General features: G+C 43.5%; 1 protein-coding gene across 1 annotated transcript; it reads left to right on the top strand.

Annotated features, from left to right (window-relative positions):
* The first annotated feature begins 72 nt into the window (after positions 1 to 72).
* On the top strand, positions 73 to 20,428 carry si:dkey-32e6.6 (extracellular matrix protein 2). The gene is made up of 10 exons (XM_035387343.1): positions 73 to 405; positions 484 to 615; positions 1,068 to 1,276; positions 2,223 to 2,679; positions 2,927 to 3,042; positions 4,412 to 4,544; positions 4,934 to 5,091; positions 5,562 to 5,701; positions 16,599 to 16,925; positions 19,083 to 20,428. The coding sequence occupies exons 1-10, from the start codon at positions 246 to 248 to the stop codon at positions 19,258 to 19,260; spliced, it is 2,010 nt and encodes a 669-aa protein (XP_035243234.1). The 5' UTR covers positions 73 to 245; the 3' UTR covers positions 19,261 to 20,428.
* Positions 20,429 to 24,220: the final 3,792 nt, after the last annotated feature.

The following is a 24,220-nucleotide window of genomic DNA, read 5'->3' on the forward strand; positions in this document are numbered from 1 at the left end:
TTTTTTTAAAGGAATGAATGAAGGGCTTTGTTGGACTCATTTTCCGTTTTTTTGCCCTCTCCCTCGTGTCTCTTCCTCTTTTCCTCTCTGCTCCCACCGTCGCAGTTTGCGTGAGTGCGGAGAACCGCACTTCATGGAGGAGAGCATTTAAAGTCCCTGCTCCAGTCAGTGCTGCAGGCTGAGCTTTTTTTGTTTGTAGGAGTCTTAACAGCAGCACACAGACCTCAGGAGAGCACCTCTGCACGATGTACAGGGCTGCGCTGGTGTACCTGAGCGTGTGCTGCGCCGTGGCCTCCGTCGCGGACGGGAAGCCGCAGACCAGGAAGGAGCAGAACGGGAGGGGCACGCGCGACCCGGCAGCCATCGCGGCGGACGCGCCTGCGCCCGGCGGAACTCCGCCCGCAGGTGAGTGGAGGCCGCGGGATCGGTGTAGCGCGGGACAGACGCTCCGCCTGGTGTAACCTCCTCGTGTCTGTGCGCCAGGGACCGGCGGCCGGTGCCTGGTGAAGGGGATCTATCTGTTCGAGGGAGCTGAGTGGTCTCCTAAGCCCTGCTCGGTGTGCCGCTGTCAGAGAGGAGTTCCAACCTGTCGCTCCACACCTTGCGCTAATGGGGGTAAGAATGCATCCACATTAGAGATCACATCGTATGATAATCAGATTCGATTACGATCACTGGAGATGGAATTACTTTGTCAATACATTCAGTTAAGTCAATACATAATTATTTAAAATATTTAAGGGTAGATCATGAATGCATTTAAACTTGGGTAGCTTAATCTTGTACAGTAAACATTTTGCAGAGTATCATCGTGCTGATTTTATTGAGATCAATATTGGTGCATAAACAAATTTGCAGTGGATGAGGGTCCTGAGTGCAGTTATTTCATACTGTGTGTCCATGTAAAGACGTAATTAAGGCTGGGACTTGTTTTTCTCCAGTGAAGCAGGCTCCCTGAAATGTAAAATCACTAATAGTTGCTTTTTTATATGACAGGCTGACCAGTGCTCAAACATTTTGGTTGCGTAAGTTCCAGCCTCACATGCTTTGTGTTCCTTCTCTCTTAGCTCCACTGGCCCCCCAGTCCTCAGCCCACCGGAAGAGGGGTCAGCTCCAAAAAGCAGCGCCGAAGGTGGGGGGCAAACTCGGGGGGAGGAACTCTAAAAGGGACGATGGCAGCTCTAGACTGCAGCTAGCTGCTGTGTCTCCTGTCGGGAAGAACGTGGCAGAGATCAGCTATAAAAAGCAGGAGCTAGGGTCTGTTTCAGTAAAGAAGGTGAGTGGGTGAGTGAGTGTGTGGAAATTGGGACTTGCTGGCATCAGGGGACAGATGAAGTTTTTACTTCCATTTTTTTTATTCTCCAAATATCGCACATTCAGAAAAGTAGAGGAAAAAGTACTGGAGGCAAAATGATAAATTAAAAAACAAGGACGTTTCACATGCAACATTTGCAATGGAGAAAAAGTGCAGATGTCCTTCTTTTTGAATTTATTCCCCAAACTAAAATGCTTAATTTTGTCAGTCCTACTCTTGTAACATCCCCCCACCAGTTCATACAGGCATGTATTTAACAAGTGGATCCTCTGAGCTATCAATGATTTTCACTCTTCATGGTATCTGCTGAGCTGTAGCTGCTGTGCCGATGGACTGTGCACTAGCTCCTCTTGCCCAGGCAGATCACAGTACCTTGATCAGAGGGGTTGTTATTGAGCACTGAGTCACTGGGTTACTGCAGACTGAAACCCTTTCTCCCTGCTGGATGCAGTGGGATATGCCTTACTGCATGAGACTCCCAGCCATAGCTGATAGTTTATTACTGACAGTTTTATCAGTTTTTATCTGATTCTCATTGGTAATGGTCGTCCCCCAACCAAGCTAAACCAAACCAATGTAGGCTTCATCAACATTTTTCCTTTGCCTCACTATTAAACTCAAATTAGGTTTTTAGTAATTTTAAAGAGTTCGGAGATTAAGTTGTAAGTGCATTTACACTGAAAAAAAAGAAGAAAATACCGTCTGCATTTATTTGTAAGTAAAAGGTATGGGCATACGGAAAAATTTTGATTGAAAGCAGGCAATAGTCATTGGTTGTACCGACCATTACGCTTATGTGAGTCTGGTGAGGGAGTCTTTTTTTATAATTCATGTGTTTACTTGTACAGTCACTATGTCAACGGCATGTTAGCTTCAACTTTCTGCTTTGTGCTAATCCCTGGGTCAGGTGACTAAGCAGGTGCCAGTGCTCAGGAGGGCCCAGGAAGCTGAGGTGAAGGTAGAGGTGAAGGGGTCTCTGCAGAAGGGCAAACCTGCAGTCAAGGCCGGTACTGGGGCAACGGAAATGAAGAAAGGTCAGCAGGAAAAGAAACGGCTGAAGGCCAAAGATGAGGACGATGATGACGAGGATGAAGATGATGAGGATGAAGAAGATGATGATGATGGTGATGATGATGACAATGAGGAGGAGGAGGTGAAGGAGTCGGACGGCAAGAAGAAGGAGAGCCCGACCACCCCACCGCCTGCACGCTTTCCTGGAGCGCCATTCTTAAACCGGACCAACTTCATGGAGTCCCTCCCAGCTGGGTGCCTGCTGGCCGAATCTTTGATTGCCTGTGGCAGTGTGGGCATGGCCCACCTTCCCATCATCACTGACCTTGGAGTCAAAACCCTCTATCTGGCAGGTGAGTGTTGGAGGGGCATGTGTGTGACTAAAGTATAGAGGACAAATTAGACACAGTCAGGTACAACCTTGCCTGGGGACAAACTAGCATTTACAGCATTTTGCTGGTACAACCAGCCAACCGCGAACAGTGTAAATAAGAATTTGTTCTTAAGTGACCTGCTTGGTTAAATAAAAGCTAAATAAAAATATAGTTTTAAGGTGCTGTCTGTAGAAGCTGCCATCCATTTTTTGTGTCCCTGATACAGATAACAAAATAGGAAAACTTCCATTCCGGGGCCTCTCTGGGCTGCCCAACCTGGAATGGTTGGACCTCAGCAAGAACAAGCTGGAAGACTCCTCCCTGAGCTCCGCCATCTTCCGGGTGAGTCTGCAGGGGGACGAGACGGGCCCAGCTTTAAAAAGAGCAGAGTGCTTAGTCTTCGGGCTCTTGTGTGTCCTGCACGGAGCCTGATCCCTTCGGCAGGCGAAACCGGGAGGGCGGAGCTTCCGCTCCATCCAAGGGCAGCTGCAGAACTTGGCACCACCTGGATAGACACGCCAAGCCTGGGTCACTGCGATGCTGTGGTTGAGAAAAAAAAAATTATTCTAGGTCAGTGAGGAAACCGGTTTCTAAAAACAGCGCAAATATTATCGGTGGGAGTCCACGTGTGCTGTGCGCGGTCCCTCCTTCCCAATGGAGCAGCGCTTAAAGTTCCCCCTGAAGCACAGCCACTAATGACTTTGTTTCTTCATGGAGAGAGCTCGTCCATGCCTCGTGAATTACCACAGCAGATACTTATGAAGGTCAGGCACCTGTTTTACCAGTTGTGTTATAAACCAAGTGGTCGCTGTATCCTGGCGTCCAGACATCTTGGCCAATTTCACCATCCCTCCCCTGTCAAAGTGGCTAATAAACCTCTCCCTCTCATATCCCCACTGGTGTGTGATTAGCATTCTGGCAACAAAATGGCTGTCATTCATAAACTATGAGGTTCAGTAACCTTGCCAAATGTAAAAGGCTTTGAGAATCATGAAGGTTATGACGAATCATTTCAATGCAATTATTTTCCATTATTTGACGTTATTGGATCACAGTGTGATCTGCCACAGAACTGTAAGTCCCAGGAGCATCTCCAAATTTATTTTCAGCAAAACCTATAAAGTTTACTGAAGCATCGGAACAGACTGCTCTGGTCACTGATGGCCATCTGACGTTATGCCAGTGGAATCATCTGATTCCCAAAATAAAACTATTAGACCATGAGAAGAAACCACACCCTTGGGGAGTATGGCTGCAGATGTAAGGTGCAGACAGATCTAGACTAATCACAGGGTTGGTGACCAAACAGATTGACCAATGAGCAAAGGCGGAAAGTTCTGGATGCCCCACAAAGGAAAGGGACTGCAGTAACTACTTCCAAATGCGGAACAAATGCATCAAAATTTTACAGCATTACCATCCTCATTTCCTACGAATGAGAGATCTCCAGAAGGCAGGCTGTTTGGTATTACTCATTTAGTGTGGTTCTAGCCTGATACTGTTCATGGGACTTCATAACCTTTACCCTACCCTTCTGCTAGGGTAAAGGTACTTGTCTGCAGTTAAATCAACCTTGATTTCAAATGTCTTGAAACGCAAACTGTGATGTGATCCGTGTAGCAGAGAAGCACAGAGATACATGAGCCCACTGTGAGACTTGCATGTTTTTGCTTTGTGTGGCATCATGCAGTCCACCCTTGACTTTTTGCAGAATCTGACACGGCTGAGGAGGCTGAACCTGGATGGGAACAGTCTAACCAAGATCCCACTGCTGCCTGCATCTCTGGAGGAGCTCAAGATTAATGACAACAAGATAAGGAGCCTCACAGCTCACAGCTTCAAAGGTGCCAGAGTGTGCATGTGTGCTCTGCTATCAAGATTGGCTGTGTCTTTATATTGTATGGCACACACACACACCACACACACACAGACAGACACAGCACACACACACACACACACACAGGGATATGGGGTTGTGCCATATTTTGGAAGAAACAGAGGTTTTGCCTCTAATTTTAAAATCATTTTAGAATCCATGATGGTCTCAGTATTACAGCAGTGCAAATCCCCACTGTTTAGACTAATTCGGCAACCCTCCATCAGTGTTGTCTCTTTGGGGACTATGTTTTTATTGGAGCTGAGAATAAGCATCTTATGCCAGTACACATGGTGGCTTACCAGGTGACACATTTGCTATTCTGGGGGGTGGTGGTTTGGGTGTGGCTACCCTCAGGTCTCTTCAAGCTGCTGACTCTGGAGCTGGAGGGCAACGGTTTCCATGACGGGAACGTCTCCCCATTGGCCTTCAGACCCCTCAGGGCCGTCATTTACCTTCGGCTGGACAGGAACAAGTTTCGCGGTGTCCCATCTGGGCTGCCCCCATCGCTTCAGGTTGATGAGAAACCATTTTGTCAGTAAAATGTATCATTTTTGCAATAGCTTCAGCAGATGCTACAATATCACACAGTAGTGGCTGATACTGTTAGTATTTTACACTGGCCGTATTTTAATGTTTATTTTAGCATTGATAGCTGGCACCATGCCATTTTAGCTTCTGTCACACAAACACAGTGGGCAGCGTTTTTGCCCTGTACACCGAAACTTTGTTTGTTTTACTCTATCCACTATTTCAGTAATAGCGTATAAACCATGATTTATTTAGTATCTAAATATTCAAAGCAAAATGTATTTTTTCCCCAGAAATGTAATGTGTACCATGTCAGGTACAGCTTTTCAAGAGTGTAAATTATGAATGTCCAAGATGAAGGGTGACTTTTTCAGTGGCTGATATTCACAGAAAGTGCTACCAGGGGTTTGCAGCTCAACATTTCAAGCGCTGAACACGTTGCCCATGTGTCCAGGAGCTGCACCTGTCTGAGAACCGGGTGGAGGAGGTGCACGAGGGGATCCTCAACAAGTCGCTCCAGCTGAAGGCCCTGGACCTGAGCCACAACCGGATACGCGAGGATCGCATTGCGCCTCGGGCCTGGATCCACCTCCCGTGAGTGTGACCGCATCGTTACCGTTCGGTACCGTTTCAGCACACGGGCCTGTCCAGGGCTTCTCCGCGTCCGTCGCAAAGATAAAGGCCTGTCGCGTCAAATTACCAGTTTAGCTCCAACTGAAACCGTCTGTTAAATCGTCCGTCCGTTTGATTGGCTAAATGGCTTCCATCCACCTACGCTGATGTGCGCTGGGGGTTCCGGCTCGAACAGCTGCTGTGCATCACTCATATGGGTCCAGTACAGCACATTAGTGATGGGAGAGATGAGTCACCCTGCAGTATAAAGTGATTTGAGATGTTTAAACTTTGAGATGAAAGGAACAATATAAATGCAGTGTATTCATTCATTAATTCATGTGTCTACTGGCACTTTGCCCTCTTATAGCATTGGTGAAATTAATGGTGTCAGTTATTGTTTCCACTGATAACATTTCTATCATCTTGTCATTCTCATGCTACAGTTGTTTTTTTTCATTTGGTCAAGATCACTGATTTTTGTTCAAGTAGCCAAAACATATTTGCTACATTAGTAGAAAAAAACGAAAGACTTCTTGAATTAATACACCCTCTCACTTGCACCTTCAGAAGGCCATACTGCTTTGTTAATGATGTTTTTGGTCAATTGCACATATGTTTAAAAAGCAGAGCACGAGGTACAACCGCCATGCTTTCAGGGGTTTATGGTAAAATGGGAAATGCACTGTTTAAATCTCAATATTTTATGTCAACATTAATACTTCATAAATCACACAGTTTAGGAAAGGGAAGTGTACTGTACTGTGCATGCTTTGGGTAAGGGAGATTTTGCATTTCTCTCTGAATGCATACTACACTCCTATGCCTGCGCCAGTATGTTAGATTTTAGATTTTCAGTGAAGTCATCCTTCATGGCTAAGTGCATCCAAAAACTTTGTAATGTAATTTCTCCACCAACCACAAGAGGGAGCAGTGCCCCTGTAGTGTCCTGCCAGACTCACTGAGCTGAGAACCTTTTATTTTTCTTGTTCGATGCGAGCACTACCGCAAAAACAACAGTAGGACATTTTTATCATGCTTGGAGCTGATTTTAGTTAAGCTTATCAAAAAAGTAAGTCAAAAAAATTAAGTCAGCAGCAGAAATATTCCCTTTTTTTGCTGGATGACATATCCAGCTGTTGTGATATTCTTTGTAATTATCTCCGTATTATAACCAAGCAAAACTGATGAGTGATTAGGTGACAGTTGATTGCACAGTCATGGCAACATCTGGAGGCATTTAAGCAGATACTTTTTAAAAAAAAGAATGATTGATGACTCTGTATGCAGACAAGACAGCGATCATTGTTCGGTCATACAGTATGCTCGATTTGTTCAAATATGGTCAATTCCTGTGGGTTTTTGTTGCCATGGAGTCCCTGAGAAACATACCGGGGTCTTCAGAAGTGCATACATACATGCATTGTGGGGGTGTCACTGAATTCTTCAAAATATGCTCGGTTGCTATTGAGATTCAGAGAAGTTAAGGGAAGCTGTTAGACAAACCTTAGCACTTTATGTCTAACCACACTGTGACTGTGGAGAAGCGCAGGTTCAGGCTATGTGATTTCAGCTGCTGACTTGGGTTGTAGAAACAGCTGTTTATGACCAACTTTGGCAATGATCTTGCGTTCCAAATTTAGGGACATGAAAACTTGCTAAATATAACTACTTAGCACCACCAAGAACAACCTCCATCATTCTTGAGCACACCATACCACAGTGAAATATTATGAAGACGTGACATAGTCATAACCCCTGCCCATGGAATTATGGATGGTTGTTGCAGCACTAATTGTTTATTTTTGAATCACCACGACTAATCCCCATCATATTTACTTTTGAGAGTATGTGGCTAAAATGAACAGGGCCATGTGGTAAATTCTTGAAAAGTTTGAATTTTCTGAGAGAGATCGAGAGATAAGAGATGGGGACAGCAAATACATTGACCTACCACTGAAAATCTGCGTATAAATATGTGAACAGACATACACACTGTCCTATGTACAGTGGGTGACTGTAGTAAGTGACAGCTATGTAGCTGCACTGCAAAACACTGGTGCAGTTCCAAGCATTCATTGGCAACTTCTATTTTTTCCTGACCTTAATTAGCTTGCCCCTTTGCTACAAAAACATTGAATTATGGGGGCCCTGAAATGTAGTTTGGCTGCAGAACAATGGCATCCTGAAGAGAGCACCAGTCTTCCCAGTTTGCCAAATTCATTATTTTTCTGAGAATTTTTATACCGCCATAAAATTATTATTTTTAGCATTACAGGGTCAGGGCCTCCTTTAAACTTTTTTGTTTGTTTATGGGATTTTTCCGGCCATCTTGTTCCAGTTTAGTTCCGTGATCTTTAGTGTATCCTGTGCACATTGCTGAAGTCCTTTTCATAGTTGGGTGATTTATTGGGGAAAGGAGGTGATTAGTGTGATTTATGCTCCCCACTCCTGCCTCTCTCCTTCTCCTGTCTCCTCCATCCCTGAGGTTCACAGTGTGTAATTGTACTCTATGGGGATGGTAATAATAATTGTAATTCCATTATTTTATGTGTTATAGTATATTTGTCTGTACATGGCAATATATTTTTATTGCACAAGGACTTAAGAAGAAATGAAATGGTGGTTAAGTGAAATATGAATTGAACCCCAGAGTATTGAGAAGGCTGGAGTAAGTCCGGCCCTGTGCTTGTTTTCTGGGGAACCCTGGGAGATTTTATTTGACGATGTGTCCTGGGGGCCTGTGAAAATCTCTATCACCCCCAGCGAAGAATAACTAGCTGAGGGTAACGTGTTTCAGATGAGTCCAGGACTTGGCTCGTGTGATCCCTCGGTGTGATCTTGGGCTGCCTGCCAACTCTTTGGGGTCCGTTTCTGAACGCATAGAAGATGACCAAGATGAGAAATGGCTCCGACAGGATGCAGAAATGGCACAGGGGACAGACTCTAATGCACTCAAGACCACATTATCCAAGAAGGCTGGGTGGGATGGAGTGAAAGCAGCGCTGTTCAGTGGTGACTCTTGAGGGAGGGAATGCCAGGACAACAACCCCCCAGCGAATGTCGACCCCACAGAAAAATCAGCCAAGCGCAGACCTACCTCTGAGGCCATAGGGAGTGATCTCCAAGTGTATGTTTTCAGGTTTCTGGGAATTGTTACACTAAGGAACATCTAGTTGTTTTGTACAGTGCACATCTGAAAAGGCATACCCACTCCATCACACTTCTGCACAGTGGCCTTTGATGCATTCTGGTTTCTCTAAATTCACTTTTTCTTATTTTGGTTAAACAAAGGCGAGCTGTGGAAACGAGTGGGTAGGTAATGGTCATAATGCATCTGTCATCTCTTATTAAATTGGACTTTCAATCTTAATGACGACTCAGACATTGCACCTTTCACTGTAGGTGTCATTTGAAGCAGGTGGCTTGAGCATCCGACTATGGCCCTGTTATCTGATCACACAAGTCTACTTCTGGTGAAAGACATTCTGTTTTACTTTGCTCAAGCAGGGTTTGCCAATTTTCTCTCGCTCCCAGATTTCTTGGATCTCTGCTTCCTTGGTAAAAGCTGAGTTTTAAAAGCCCCCTTAAAACCGCCCAGGTTCTTTCGAAACACACTTTCAGCCCAGTGCTTTCGCTCCCATAAAAATGTTGATCCACAGTCTACAAGCCATTACACGCCCCCACCCTGCCCCCCCCCCCCCCCCGCCCCCCAGCCCCCCGGCCCCCCGGCCCCACACCAAAAAATGAAAAGACAAGTGTTTGTTGTCCAGTGTGGACACAAGTTGGATTGCATTACAGTGCAATAAATCCCTGTAGTCTGTCAGGAACCAGTGGGGTGCACTTCTCAATGTGACCCCAAGAGTTTCTCTGAGGCTGACTGAAGACATTGTAATGTCTCGGGTTTATGAGACGCGGAGTAGGCTTTTGTGTGCCCAGCTGTAGCTGACGGTAAAGTCTGCAGTTTTTTCCCTCTCTTTTCAGTGGGAGGAATGCACACTCTGCAGTGCTGTGTGAGACTGCAACACGTTTCCACTCGGTTCACTTAAGAGCTCTTGAAGATCCACAGTGGCCCTCTATAGAATGAGTGTTGCGGTCGCTCACGTCCCCCTTGACGATGGATAAGAGAGGGGACCTGTCTGTGCACGAACCCCATTACTCTTAATGGAGGAAATGCCAGTGGATATGAATGCTTGTGACTGAATGCCCCAAAGTGCTAAAGCAGACCCCGGAGGTCTTGTTTTCCCCTTCCTGCATTTCTGCTGCATTTGTTTCTAATTAGGACAGGGGTTCAGAGACCGAATTCACATAGGATCAGAATTACAGTTGTCGGGGTGAAGTTTTTTTTTGCTGGTGGTGGTGATTCTGTTCATAGTTGCTGGGGGTAGCTGTGTGTGGCGGGGGGTGATTGCAAGGCCAACGGACTGGAACATGCTCTCTGTCTAAATCATATTAAAGGCAAAATTCGTGGTAGTGCTCAAATAAATTCATTTTCTGAAGGTACCTTTAATTGATGAATGACTGTGGTGATTAAAACAGCATAAAAGAGGGTGAGTTCAGGAAGCTCAGGATTATGACCAGAGGTCTTTAACATGGGGTTATTGGTGTTATCCTAATAGCTTACACAGCCCATCAAAATGTCAAGTATTTTATGAACTCGCTACTTTGAGAAGATAGTTCCAAGGGTAGCAGACCAATGGCAATAAAGAAAATAGCTGATTTTGTTTTAAGTGTTTTATATATTTTTCTCACTGCAAATCTTTTTTTTAATGGTGGAAAATGAATAAGCATTCTGGAGAATGGTGTCCTGGCTTCAGACCGGATGCAAGTTTTATAATAGCTTAGATAAAGAGTCTGAGCCTTGGAGAAAAACCATTACCACCTGCAGGTCTGAGCAGATGCGTAGCACACACACACACACACACACACAGTCACAGACTCACACAAGACACATTGACACACCGGCACACAGACACACCGACACACACACTAACACACAAATACGCACACAGACACTCACACTTAAGAAAAATGAGCAATTGAAATCCCTTTAGAATATTTATTCTCGTGTTAATTAAATGATGATAGCCAGAGGTTTATATTTGTACCCGTAATTCTGGGCCAACTCACTATTAAAGTGGTTTCAGTGGACAGTGTCTTGCATCTTATTCCTGAAATCAGGTTAACTGCATGACAGGACAATATTTTTTTCCACAGACAGGTAAGCTGCTGATGTACTATATATAAGGTTTCTTCCTGCCACCCAGCTTTATAAAAGTGGTGTTATTACTCCTTGTCACTTTAAATGGTTTAAGCTGATTGTGTTTTATGGTTATGGAAAGCTTGATCTGTATGCTTTGTGATTTAGCATTCTGCTGTGTAACTGTTCATAACTGTTGCATTTGTATTCCTTTAATCGTAAATAATTCAAACTGATATTGCTCTTGTGAAGTCCTCTTAAAGGATAGTCTCTATAGAGTTGCTTGAAGAGGAAAACGTTTTTGAATGTGAAGTAATTAACAGATTTTTCAGTGAAAGTCAAGGATATTAATAGGACCGCCTTCCTTGGTTGGTTGTTTGTTGTCAATTTCAGCAACTTTCAAAAACTTTGTTTTATTTCTGTTCTGTGTGTTGCTTTTCAGACTATTATTGTAGTGAATTATCTTTCAATTCAGTGAATTCAGGAAATTAACATTATATATTGATAGGTTTCAAATAAAAAAATTAATACATTTGGGGTCTTCAAACCCACTCAAATGGAATGTCCAATTTGCTAAGTACAAGCCAGCTTGTACACGTCCTCTGCTGATGGCTTGTGAGAGTGAAGATAACTCGCAGTTCTCCTTCTAAACACACTTGATCAGCCAGATGCTTCTTTTCACACCGCAGCCACAAGCGTTCATGGAGCGGGGGCAGAGGAGACCCAATCATACGTATGTGCAGAGAGCAAGCCACGGGCACCCAGAGGGCCACCAGTGGTCACTTGAGCAAGGAACACTGGTGACCGAATCCCTCCTATTTATCTCTTAGGTGATGTGAAGCCACAGTTGGCATTGGATTTGATCAGAGCCTGTGGTGCTCAGTCATGCACTGCTAGCACCGCTTTTACAGAGTAAGCAGTCCAGGAGCCCTTAGTTTTCAGCTCCTGAATTATAGTTAAATGCAGAATAGTATGAAAATCAGGAAATGGCACATATCCGTTCCCTTTGAGAGGTCTTGTTATTTCAGCCACGGTTATATAACTGTAGTTGTGTAACCCTGACATTAGACTATTTTGGTCTGTGTCGGCAAGCACGTTGGGGTGGTGATGGGTTACTTTGGCTCCTGGTAGCTGTTAGCAAATAATGCCCTGATGGCCATTGTTCATAGTTTTCCTTGGTCCTGTCCTTACAGAGTCCTCTTAAGAGTCTGGTGTGTGTCAGTGGTGTCTGTCTCTTTTACATCATGTTTTAGGAACATTTGCAGAGCAGCGACTTTCTGGTGTTACAAGAGTTTGTCTTTTTTTAAGCATCATTCCTGAAATACATTTGTAAATACTCTCGGTTATGCATGAGTTAGTATGTTTGGGCAAGTGTGTGCATATTTGTGTGTCTACATGTGTGTCTGTGGGTATATGTACGTATGTATGTGTGCATGTGCATGTGCATGTGCATGTGCACACGTGTCTGTGCATGCATGTGTGTGTGGGTGCAGGTTTGTGCAATTGAAAAGAGTGTGGTGTTTGTGTGGATATGTATGTTTGCCATTAGACACAGTTAACGTGTGTTAGGTCAGAGTAGAAGAGGTACTTGAGGGCCTCCAGCTGACTGAATTGTGTTAAGATGGACCATGCATTTTCTGGGCCACCATCTTCTAGCACTGGACACGTGTTTTCTTAAATATGGCATCAAATGAAAAGCATGTGGAAATGAACATCCGAAGGCGATTCAATTGTCAGAAAAGCATTTTTCCAAATGGGGGGAGCACCGGTAATACGTTATTATCTGTATTTAACAAAAACCCTGCTGTATTGCTGTCTCTGCAATTTCTTTCTTTTTGTTTTGAATATTTATTTTTTCTTGAGGCCAAAGTTAGGTTTTTTTTTTTTTTTTTTTGGTCAAAGAGGGACTCAGATGTTTGGGAGGAAAACCAGCTGATACACACTGTACAGTATCTTTCATTACTGTCTGTTGGAACGATGCATCTCTAGATGCACTTCAGGTCTTTCTGCATTAGACATGCTCAGCCAGGCGACCCAGCCAGGGACGATCAGGCCCCAGCTTGTGTTCTAGGGGCTGTGTCTCACCCAAGCACCGGTCCTCTTGATCCATCTTGGGTCATCTTCAGGTTTTTTCCGCCGCCTCGCTGTTGTGGCAGATGGCTTTCCCTCTGTGTGACCCCGTGATCAGGGGTACCACCAGGGATTTTCAGCCCCATGAAAAGATCTCACATGGGGCCCCACCACCCCAGAGAATCCTATGTTCTAATATTTTCTCAGGGCCCCTGTCAGTCAGGGCCCTAGCAATCCCCCTAACCTCCCACCCTTACAGCACCCGTGCCTGTGATGCCCAATGTGTCATTGGCTCTGCACAGGGACTGCCCCGCAAAATCTCTGCACCCTGTTTCCGTGGGCCAGCACCTTGCCTTCCAGCCTCTCTTGTGACAGTCACTGACCGGCCCCTCACACTTGGTCACCTTCCTCTCAAACGGCTTCTCCTTGTGGAGAATCTTCACACTGGTGTGACAGATTTAGAATGTTGCATCCGCGCAGATGATGTCATCAGATGCGCGTCAGATGCGCTTGAAGAGAGTCATAATTTTTGTATGGACAGCACAGACTGACCGAGTGTACCTACACTGGAATATATGAACTCTCCACGTGCAGCAGTCTCAATGACAGTGAGGTGGCATCTATATTTTTTCAGCACAATTCCAATATCTTGTGTGTGTCCCTATTAGCATGTAGCAATGCTCATACCGGTCTGGGCGTAGACATTACAAGGACAATGTTTTGTCTCCATGGAATACAATTCAGTTTTTCCACAAGCACCGATACGCAGTCCAGAGTTCTCTGGCTCAGGCAGCGGCACTGCGGCTTTCTAACCATATTTTGCCAGTTTTTAGACCAATTTTCTCCTTTCTCCTTTATTTTGAAATGTCCAGTCGTATTTTTTAGGCCCATCTCCTCACTCTAACATCCTCTGCCAGCGCTCTCCTTTGAAGCACGATCTGTCAGCCGCCATTTTTGTTTTTCCACTCTGCAGTTCATCGACTGAGCTGTGCACTCATTGTATTGGAGAAATGCACACCATGTACATAGGTGGGTATAAGTGCCCAATTAGCCGGAATCACACTTGCAGGTACATGGACATTCTCCTGGTCTCCCAGGTTGATTCTGTGACCAATTATGTGCGACCATGTGGTACTGCATATGTGCTATTAAAGCTTTTTTTTTTTTTTTAATCTCCCTATGGGATAGAAAATCCAGCAAAGGGTGGGAGGTTGTGGCTGACGTGGTTTAGTGTTCACTCCAGGGGTGGGCAGTGGAGTACCCTCGCAGCGCAGGGGGTCAGTGAAGATAACCATATTTGAAAATGGAAAAATCAAACCCAGTGAACTCAGCAGGGGAGACGACAAATATTAGATTCAGTTTGTGATGTCATGTGTAAATCAGACCAGATGCTGATCCTCCCCAACAACGCTCCTAAAAGAAGGGAGTCCCTCACAGGGAGGGAATGTTCCAGTAAATAACCTGGCCGACCAGAAACAGACTTTTCATTGCTGTTTCACATAAATACTTTTTCTAGACTGAAGAAAACAGGAGTGCTACAGGTAAAATTTATTTAACGGTTGGGGCAAACTGTGCGACGTTACAGCCAGTCTGGCACCTCTTATCCTTAATTTATGAAATTGCCCTGCATTCCACAGTGCTTTTCATGAATCTGGAGCATCAAAGGATGTTCCTCTCCCCCGCAGTGCCCAGCACTGGAAGCCTGCATGGGCTGCATCTGTCCCATAAACTCTGTGAAGTCTGGGTGGGTGTTTAAAGGCTTTATAAAGTTTTAATGTCCTAGCCTAGAGCACAGTGCTGGGGACTTGTGCACATGATGACATTTTACTTTTTTTACTGATTACATGATGTTACCATTTACTATTGTGTGAGGGCCTGTGTCACATAATCACAAATCCACTGTGATTCAAATTGATTTGTTTTTTTTTAACTTGTTTGTGGATTGGCATGGGAGATTGTTTTATGTGTGGAAGTCTTCTTACAGGTTGTTTCTTCTAAACTGTTGTAAAAACTGAATGATGTCAAAGAAAAAGGGACAGGGATTGGGGAAGATGATGGGGAAAACTATATATGGAATAAAATAAATAAAGGTTGTTATTTTCTTTAAAAAACATACATTTCGTCATGGAAAGTTCCCTATATTCCTGGAAATAGATTTGCAAAAATCTCCATGGACATTTTCATAATTTACCAGGAATATCTTCTCCCTTTGCAACCGTAAAGAACCCTTGAGGACCTGTAGAGTTCTGAAAATGATACTTGACCTGGACCTTACTTGACCGCCTCCTACCCAAACCTGACCTGAACCAAGGGTAAATTATTTCTTCTCATAACTGCCCCCAATCTGACCCAAAGCACAACAAATAAGAAGCCACTTTATAAACCTATCAATGTCTTTTTATTTATTATGAATTAGTTTAGGAAAACACAGTAGCACAAAACCAACTAATTTCCTCTTGGTTACAGGTCTAGTACTTCTTTGGCAACTACACAATATTAGGCCAGTAAAAATGAATTGGACATGCGAAGCTTAATGTCTCCAGTGCCAGTTACAGTTCACAGTTCTTTTAAGTAGAGTTTTGCACTTTCAGGGCTACCACGGCGCAATATGGTGAAATGCATACACATCATCCCTGCGTTTCAATTACATTTTAAAATCCTGAGCCTACCTCGACACAAACTCAGTCCTTCCAGTGAACAGAAAGTACTTATTTTGTCTCATGGTGACAATAACGATGTCAGATATAATGAGGTCTCAAAATGAAATTTTGAAAGTTTTCTCTATAACTTATTATTCAACCCTATCCAAGTGACATCTGTTTTTTTTTTTTTTTTAACTGTGGAAAGCTGATCCATAACTGACTTTATTGACTAATTGCGTGTCCAGCTGTTTTCAATCAGATCAGTTAGCTATTATACTAATACCCTGAAGAAGGCTGTTTTGCCATCATGCATGGGTAGTACCTGCTTCTTGGTAGTCCTTGCAAATAAGGGCCCCATTGAGATTATTTTAAACTGCAGGGATTTATCCTAAAGGTTTCTGTGTACATTATAGACATCTCCCCTCAGAGCGTGTTGGCACTCCTCCAGCCTAAAGTTTTTTTTTGTCTGTTCTCATTGCTTTCATAGGAAGTGACCTTAAAAATGGCTGCTGGGCGGTTCACTGAGGCCTATTGTCTCAAAAGGAATCAAGACCATGCCAGTGCCCACTGTGGCCGGCAGCTCTACAGGGCGATGCCCAATTGGCATTTCCGTTGCCCGGGGTATGGGAGGTCAGTGGGTTGGGGGTCTGGCTTTTCCAGCAACCCCTGCTGGTGGGGCATCCCTCTTGCTGCATGTTGAAGCCGCATATGAAAGGTCTTCCTCCAACTCCACTCTATGCCAGCTTAGCTATAGTCTGTGTTGTGAAATCCACCACCGCAGATGTCTACATTCTCCCCATTGGGGTGATAGTGGGGATAGCACATAAACATGGCAGCAGCTGCTGATTGTTAGGCATTCAAAATTGAGAATAGGAGTTGAACATGCTCAGCCCCATATTGGGTGCCATATTTCTTATTTTTAAAACTGTTCTTACATAGTCTTCTACGTATTCCCCTGAATTCCCAGTAAGTTGGAAGCCCTGGATCTCTCCCATAACAAGCTGGTCCACGTGCCGTCCTTCCTCCCCGTCGCCCTGCGCCAGCTCACCCTGCACCACAACCAGATCGAGCGCATCCCTGGGTACGTCTTCGGCCACCTGCGGCCGGGCCTGGAGTCGCTGCACCTGTCCTACAACAGGCTGGCCGACGACGGGATCCACGGGGTGTCCTTCCTCGGCCTCTACCGCACGCTGATCGAGCTGCTCCTGGACCACAACCAGCTGCGGTCCATCCCCCGAGGCCTCCTGCTGCTCAGGACCCTGCAGCTCGTCAGGCTCAACAACAACTTCATCAGGTAGCCCACGCTCCACCTCTCCGATCCACCCGTCTCACCTGTACTCAATCTGTACTCCACCTGTAGTCCCTACATTTCGCCTACTCAACCAGCTCTCCTTTTTTACATGACTTTTTATGCCTCATTGACAAAAATAAAAACTAGTGGCCTGTAGGGGGCGCTTTGGCGCCTGGCTGGATTATTCCCATCATAGTCAAACCTGCTGTCATCTCCTGCTGGGGGCTCCAGGTCAGAGTTGGCAAAGATGTAACCCAGAGTCTCCTTTGCAATAGATCAGGTCTGTACTCACAGAAAGAGATTTTACAGACTGCATCGCACTTATTAATGTTGGTCTGAATGTTCACGTTTTTTGTGCAATGTACAATGTAGTTATAAAAGGGTTTATTTGGCAGTAACGACAGCAGTGCATAAATGCTACCAAAAACATTTGGCTGTATATGTTTATGAGACCAATTAGTGACAAGCAGTAAAGAATGGAAATTGGGTGCTGGAAAGTGGAAAATGAGAGCTGTAAGCAGAACAAGTGTCAGGAGGCGATAGAAATTAAGTTTAAAAGGTGCTGTTCCACCATGGTGCATCCAGCTGGAGCAGTCATTCTCTCCTCGGCTGGAATCACATCCTGGCCGTACCAGCGCAGGCTGTGACTGACAGGCCTGCAGAACAGCAAATAATTGGTCTCACCCGGGCAGACAGCATTTCAGTAGGTGTTGGTTTCAGGAGGTGTAGATTTCTGTAGGTGTAGATTTCAATAGGTGTTGGTTTCAGTAGGTTTAGGTTTCAAGTAGGTGTTTCCTTGTCCCATCTCACAAAGAAACTTCTCCTCCTGGTTGATTGGCCACCTCCTGTGTACCTGTGCCAGGTGCACATGAAGTGTACTCTTCCGGTGCAATGAGTGCAGCACACCTGGTGGTCTGTAGAGTGAAAACAGAGTGTGTGCTAATATGAAAATTGGCAGAGAGGACGTTGCAGCATTGGAACCACGTCCTAATGGTTATCCCAAACGATTCATAGAAAAATAATGAGAAAATAGCTTCTCAAATGTAATGATTGATTCTGTGAAATGTATTTCTAAAAAAATGATTTGTGAACGACAACGAATTGTGTATGAGGGAGACCATTATAAACCCTATCTATATGCACTATTTTAGACAGAGAAGGCAGGGTAGCTCTAGGACATGTTTACTGCTGCTATGATTACTACTCCATTTTACAAAGGAGAGCATCTCTTATTTTTTGGTTCTGGCCAGGACAACACATCAATAATATATGCCTATTTGAAGAAATTCTGTGCAACAATTAAGGTTTTATTTCAGTCCAGCATTGTCATTTATGTTTTCCTTTGAGGTTTGTTTTTCAGTCAGACACTCATCCTTGCAAGCATTCATCGTCTTCCCTCTTTTTTCAACTCGTTATAATCTCATTATCTTTGGCTCACAGAATGTTCTTGTCCTCAGAGCAAGATGGAACAATAAACAAATTGGTATAGGTGTAATTAGTATTTAATTTTCTCCAAAAAAACAGGCTGGGCCGATCGAATCAAACATTAAGGATGGAGAGATGGGAAGGAATTTTTAAAATTGATAAAGAAGTATGCATTTATTTCTGTAACCATCATTAAAGAACTGTGTGTTTTTGCTGCTCTGTGAAATGTTTTTGTCGTTAAGAACTTTCTTCCATTGCAAAGCTCCATAAAGCCATAATTGCCCTGGTGAAATAACAGTAAATACTGTGTTGCCAAAGCACTCCTAACAAACCATTCTCACATCAGTTACAGTATGCTTTCAAAACTGATATGAGCCCAAATGGGATAAAGCCCTAAATGGGGAAAACTCACTGCCAAAGACTTGGAAAAAGATCATATAATTTTCAAGTCCCTCTCGCATAGCTCACCCTTTGTTCAATGCTGGATATGCTGACAGAACAATCAAATATGATTCTCGGATTAGCTGATTATGCTTTTTATAACGGTTCCTGCTTCAGCTAACTGTGCACATACTGGGTCTAAGAGTGTTAAATATCCTTTCTTAGATTTACTGCTGCTCTTTAAAACATATTGGAGTGAGAAATGTTACATTAAATTCATTGAGCATCTGCTAGATTAATTTAAGGTAGATAATTGCTGCTACATGCTCTTGATTCTGCCCCGCCCTCCACCAGGTACATCCCCCTGGACTCCATCTGTGACACGCGAGTCAGTGAAGACTCCCCCCTGGTCTCAGTCCACCTGGAGAACAACCTGATCGACCGGCGACTTATCCCGCCAACCGCCTTCTCCTGCATCAGGACCTACCACAGCGTCCTGCTGAGGCCACAGAGACACGAGGAGGAAGAGTAGGAGCTGCTCCCCCACCTCACCCCCCCTCCATCCTACTCTTCACCCTCTCCTCTTTCGCTCTCTTACCTCTTCCCACCACTCGTTCTTTCTAGCTGAGCTGCTCTACCCCCAGTTCCACTTCCTGTGGACAGCAGACCACACTGTAACATCACACTGAACTAACAAATTCAGCTAATCTTGAGCTATGTTTCCATTAGCCTCTATTTATACACCTTCACAATGTTGTTTCTCAATTTTGTGCCTTGTACATATACAGTTGTCTTTACGTAGGCAGTTTTGGACAAGGTGAAATTGCTTGTCTAAATGTGTATTACAGCAAATTGAAACATTTTCAGTTTCTAAAACACCTGTTACACACATTGGCCACATTAAAAAAACGAACTATACTTACAGTATGTGCGTATGATTCATTAATTCGTCGATTGCCACAAAGTATGGACCTTGCGCAACTCATGTCATGCCATGTTTCCTGAAAAAAAACACTTGGAAACTGCACAGGGGAAAACCATTGCTTTAACTTTCCCAGGAAAATTTGTTGTGTAATGGTAATACAGCTTTATTGTTGACTGAATTAATTAGGGAATTGCATGGAAAAGCTGATGTATTGTGGTCCTCCTCCAGAACTGGAGTTAAGTTGCCCTGGCTTATGTCATCTCCTGTCTCATCGTAATTCATCTGCTTCCTCATGCATATTTATTCGCCTGGAACCTCCTCAATAACCTGAACCTCAATCCACAGAAGTCTGTAGGAATATACGAGGGGTGATTAAACTCACGGCTCTTGATTTATCACAGAAGAAAGGAAGCATTTCATTAATCTCACTCCATTCCTCTGCTCTCTACCTCTACCTCTCACACGCTCTTCCCTTTCTCACGACATTGACTTTCATGGCTCCGGTCCTGCATCGTTTGTTTTGCCATTTGTGTTCCCCTGCTACTATTCTTGTTCATACTAACAGGCTTCTACAAAAAAGATGCTTTGCTATCAGTAGGAGCAGTACAATGTGTTTCCAGTATGTGTCGAATATATATCCAGTATCGAGTCATTGTGGAAACTGTCAGTAACAGTTATAGTCAGTGCATGACTGCATCAATGAAGTACCCTTTGTAGAGAAAAAAGCTCATGATTGTGTCAATGCTAAAAATACAACAACCTTAAAAAGTCTTAATTTTGCTTAAATTTTGTGTGTGTGTGTGTGTGTCTGTGTCTGTCTGTGTGTGTGTGTGTGGTGTGTGACTCATGTGTTTGAGTGTCAGCCATAACTAGCAGCACTGTGACAAATGTGTCCCAGGCACATAGAGCCCTATTGTTTGTTTATGGAACAATGGGAAAACTTGAGAAAAAATGTCAGCAGGAAAATATCTGCGTGTTCTAAATGAAATCGGCAGCACTGTCTGCCGGATAGTAAAAACCAGACTATCCCCAGGAGATGTCCTCTTTCATTGCTGCCAGATGACCCTTTTTGCCTGATTGGGGAATCAGTTGTGAATATCAATTCATATCCATTTCCTTAATGAAAATAAATGTCTTGTATTTTTTTCCTGCCATAGCTCTTTGCTTGCTTTCAGATCTCTGAGAAATGTGTGTACGACTACATACTTCCCTGGTAAAATAAAGTATCAATAACAATTATAATGAAATATTTTTTGTTGGGCATAAATATTTATTTGACGTGAGGTAAAACCCACATGTGCAGTTATTCTGATAGTACTGAGAGTAAAAACATCAGTTATCACTCACACGCAGGCCCGTGGGGTAACGTAGGACTCTATTCAAACCCATAGCAGGGCATCAGCATCTCCTCACGTTGCCCTCTACCTTCGTTGGGCAAACAAATGAACCCTGCTCAAGGGGTGATTCAGTCAGTCATTCCTCACTGCGAACTGATTTCCCCAATGAACGACAGCAAACCAAAATCATTCGTTTCTTATGCGTTCAAGCTGAGGGTTGAGATTAGCGTGCATGTTTCTCACTGCAGTTGGTCTTTTCTGTGCGGAAGCCTCAGAGAGTCCAGATTACTCTCTGTTTGACTGCTGTGTTGTTGAAGCCCAGGGAGATTTGGCATAAAAGGTGTGTAATTGGACACATGCAGAAAATAATGTGTGTGCTGTGCTGCCCTGCTGCACTCCCATGCATTTGACTATTTCTTTAGTTTTTCTGCTGAGTGGTTTGATTTTTGGTTTTCCTGTCAATTCGTGTAACCTTGCTAGCTATTTGATCCACTCCTGAAGCATCTGTGTTGTGGCTAACTGTGTTGTGGCTAGCCAATACATCACCAAACACTGCATGTATTATTGTTGACACTATCACTATATAGTGCTGACGGGAAAAATACTTAGAAATATACTGTATTTCATTCATTGTTATTAGACAAGAACTGTTGTCCTGTATTCAGTTATTGTGTTAATGATAACATTGTCTTTTAGATAGTTTGTCCTTTGAACACAACACAGTTTGAAAATACACTATATGACCAAAAGTATCAGTACATCCCTTGGTCTGGGGGTGTTTTTCATGGTTCAGGCTGGGCCCCTGAAGGAAAATCTGAATGTTACTGAATACATTCACATTTTAGACAATTCTGTGCTTCCCCAAAGGTTTGGGGAAGGCCGTTTCTTGTTTCAGCATGACAGTGTCCCTGGACACACAGTGAGGTGCATATAGAAATGGTTTTGCCAAGAACGGTGGAGAAGGACTTGACCAAATGTATGTGGACACCTGACATCCAACATCTCATCCAAAATTATGGGCATTAATATGAATTTGGTCCACCCTTTGCCGCTATACCTTTGCAATCTCCACTCTTCTGGGAAGGCTTTATACTACATGTTGCAGCATTGCTGTAGGGATTTGCTTCCATTCAGCCAGAAGAGCATTAGTGAGGTCTGGCACTGATTTGACGATTAGGCCTAGCTCCCAATTTGGTTTCCAATTCATCCCAAAGGTGTTGGAAGGGATTCAGGTCTGGGCTCTGTTCAGGCTAGTCATGTATGCGTAGTTCTTCAGAATCAGAGTATAAGAATGATGTGTTTCTATGTGCATGCATACATTCATCTCAGTGTTGTATAGTATAGTGTTGTGTATAAATGTCAAAGGAAAGATTTGCATATGCATTATGGAGTCTAGCACACATAGCCTAAGGTGTTTGTGTCTTGAAGTGATATCATATTTAAAGAAACCAAATGAGATGATAGGGCAGATGAACAAAAATAGGGCCAAGTTATTTCAATAAAAGTAGGAAAATATGGGAATACTAGAATTGCTTTGGAATATGGCACGTTTGTTTCCTATTAAACATAATTGGAAATTTTAGCCAATATAAAGGTATTCAGACAGATTTTGTGACTGATTATATAGAGTATGCTTTGTGTATGTAATATTTTTCTTGACATAGCACATGCAGCAGATGATTAGTACTCTAGAGATAACATCTGGGAATGTTAGTTTAAATGTGCACTTCCCAGGAATGCATAATTCCTAGGAATTGAGTTTTTGGAATCGTACATATTATCTACTTTCCTAGGAAGTACACACTCAGGTTATAGCCAAGCTAAACCTTTGATAACTACACAATAATGCAGTCACTTGAACTGATAGGTAATAGAGGAGGTGTTTCCAAGAATTTCAATTTTAGTTACTTAGAATTTACCTATCTTTTTTACCAGTGGTATTTACCCAATTATTTGCTGTCCTTGCCACATATTTACCTGGCAAATACCTAGCACTTAGGGGCTTGTAGAAGAAAGCATTACCAAACAATTTGGGACAAGCTGACGCCATTTAACAAATGGCTGATGTCCTCTTGTTTGCCATTGTTGGAAGTACTTGGAGTGTAATAACAGCACGTTTTAGTGTATACGGACGAGATGATGCTGATAGGTGATTATGGAAGCAGCTGTCCCTTCTGTAAGTAGGGTGTGAAAACTGATTGTGTAAACATCAGCAGCTTATCAATCAATATATCAAACAAATGTATTTGTTAGATGCATTTTAAGCACTGAAAAGACACTGAGAACAGAAGAAAGAGATTTAGTTATGACTATTATTAATTTTCTAAACTACTCATTCATGTGATCCACAGTTATCATTTTAATTTGGTTAAAGTAACAGTAAAGGGGAAATTATTATTTTGTTTGAATTCCTGCCTCGAGTATTCAATAACCCCGTTGTTCAACATGCAGGCAATTTAAAATTTCACTGTAATTACAAACTTACCTCATCTTTGCAGCTAAACAGGGGATTGTGGAAAACAATATATTCATTCATGGGTACTGGGAGAAGAGTTGTTTGTATAAAAATGCGATTGGTTGCTGTACAGTGAAAGGCTGCAGTTATTATGAGGATCAGCAAACAGATTCGGGGGAGTGGTTTTGTACATAAGACATGCTGAACAGTGCAAAGTAAAAGTTACAAAATGATGGTGCCCGAATCTGAAAGGGGAAGAAATTAAGGATAGTCAATAAAGGATTCAAATTCACTTCACTTCAGAGATCTAAGTGAGTTCATAAGAGCTGATTGTAAAATCATCACTCATGAAGCATTACATTATGCGTACTGTGATGCCCTCTCTCTCTCCCTTCCTCTAGCTCTTTCTCTCTCTGTCTGTCTCTCTCAAACACACGCTCACACACCGCCATTATATAAAACAGCAGTAAAACCGTTTCACCTTCTGTATGCCACAAATCACACTGGCTAATGTATGACGGTAAAAGTGTTGATTGAAACACTGGGCGGACAAATAAAAGGCTCCGTTGACCGTTTTCCGTTTACCAGCCGTTTGCACCCCCACCCCCCACCCTCCCCCACCCCCCACCCCCCGGTGAACTTCTGAGGAATTTAAAGCCGGCCTGACTGACTGTGCAACAGGAGTTCTGTGCGATCATTCCCCTCCCCTACCAATAACAAACACAGGAAGCTGCTGTTGCCGAAAAAACAGACAGGGAACCAGAAAAAGAAAACA

The sequence above is a fragment of the Anguilla anguilla genome, chromosome 13 (assembly GCF_013347855.1).
Source record: "Anguilla anguilla isolate fAngAng1 chromosome 13, fAngAng1.pri, whole genome shotgun sequence".
NCBI classification, from domain to species: Eukaryota; Metazoa; Chordata; class Actinopteri; order Anguilliformes; family Anguillidae; genus Anguilla; species Anguilla anguilla.

Bases quoted from the DNA above. Each gene is read 5' to 3' on its own strand.
- si:dkey-32e6.6 (XM_035387343.1), top strand. From the start codon at position 246: ATGTACAGGGCTGCGCTGGTGTACCTGAGCGTGTGCTGCGCCGTGGCC. The intron at 3,043-4,411 runs GTGAGTCTGCAG...GACTTTTTGCAG, and splicing joins TGAGCTCCGCCATCTTCCGG to AATCTGACACGGCTGAGGAG. The intron at 4,545-4,933 runs GTGCCAGAGTGT...GGCTACCCTCAG, and splicing joins CACAGCTCACAGCTTCAAAG to GTCTCTTCAAGCTGCTGACT.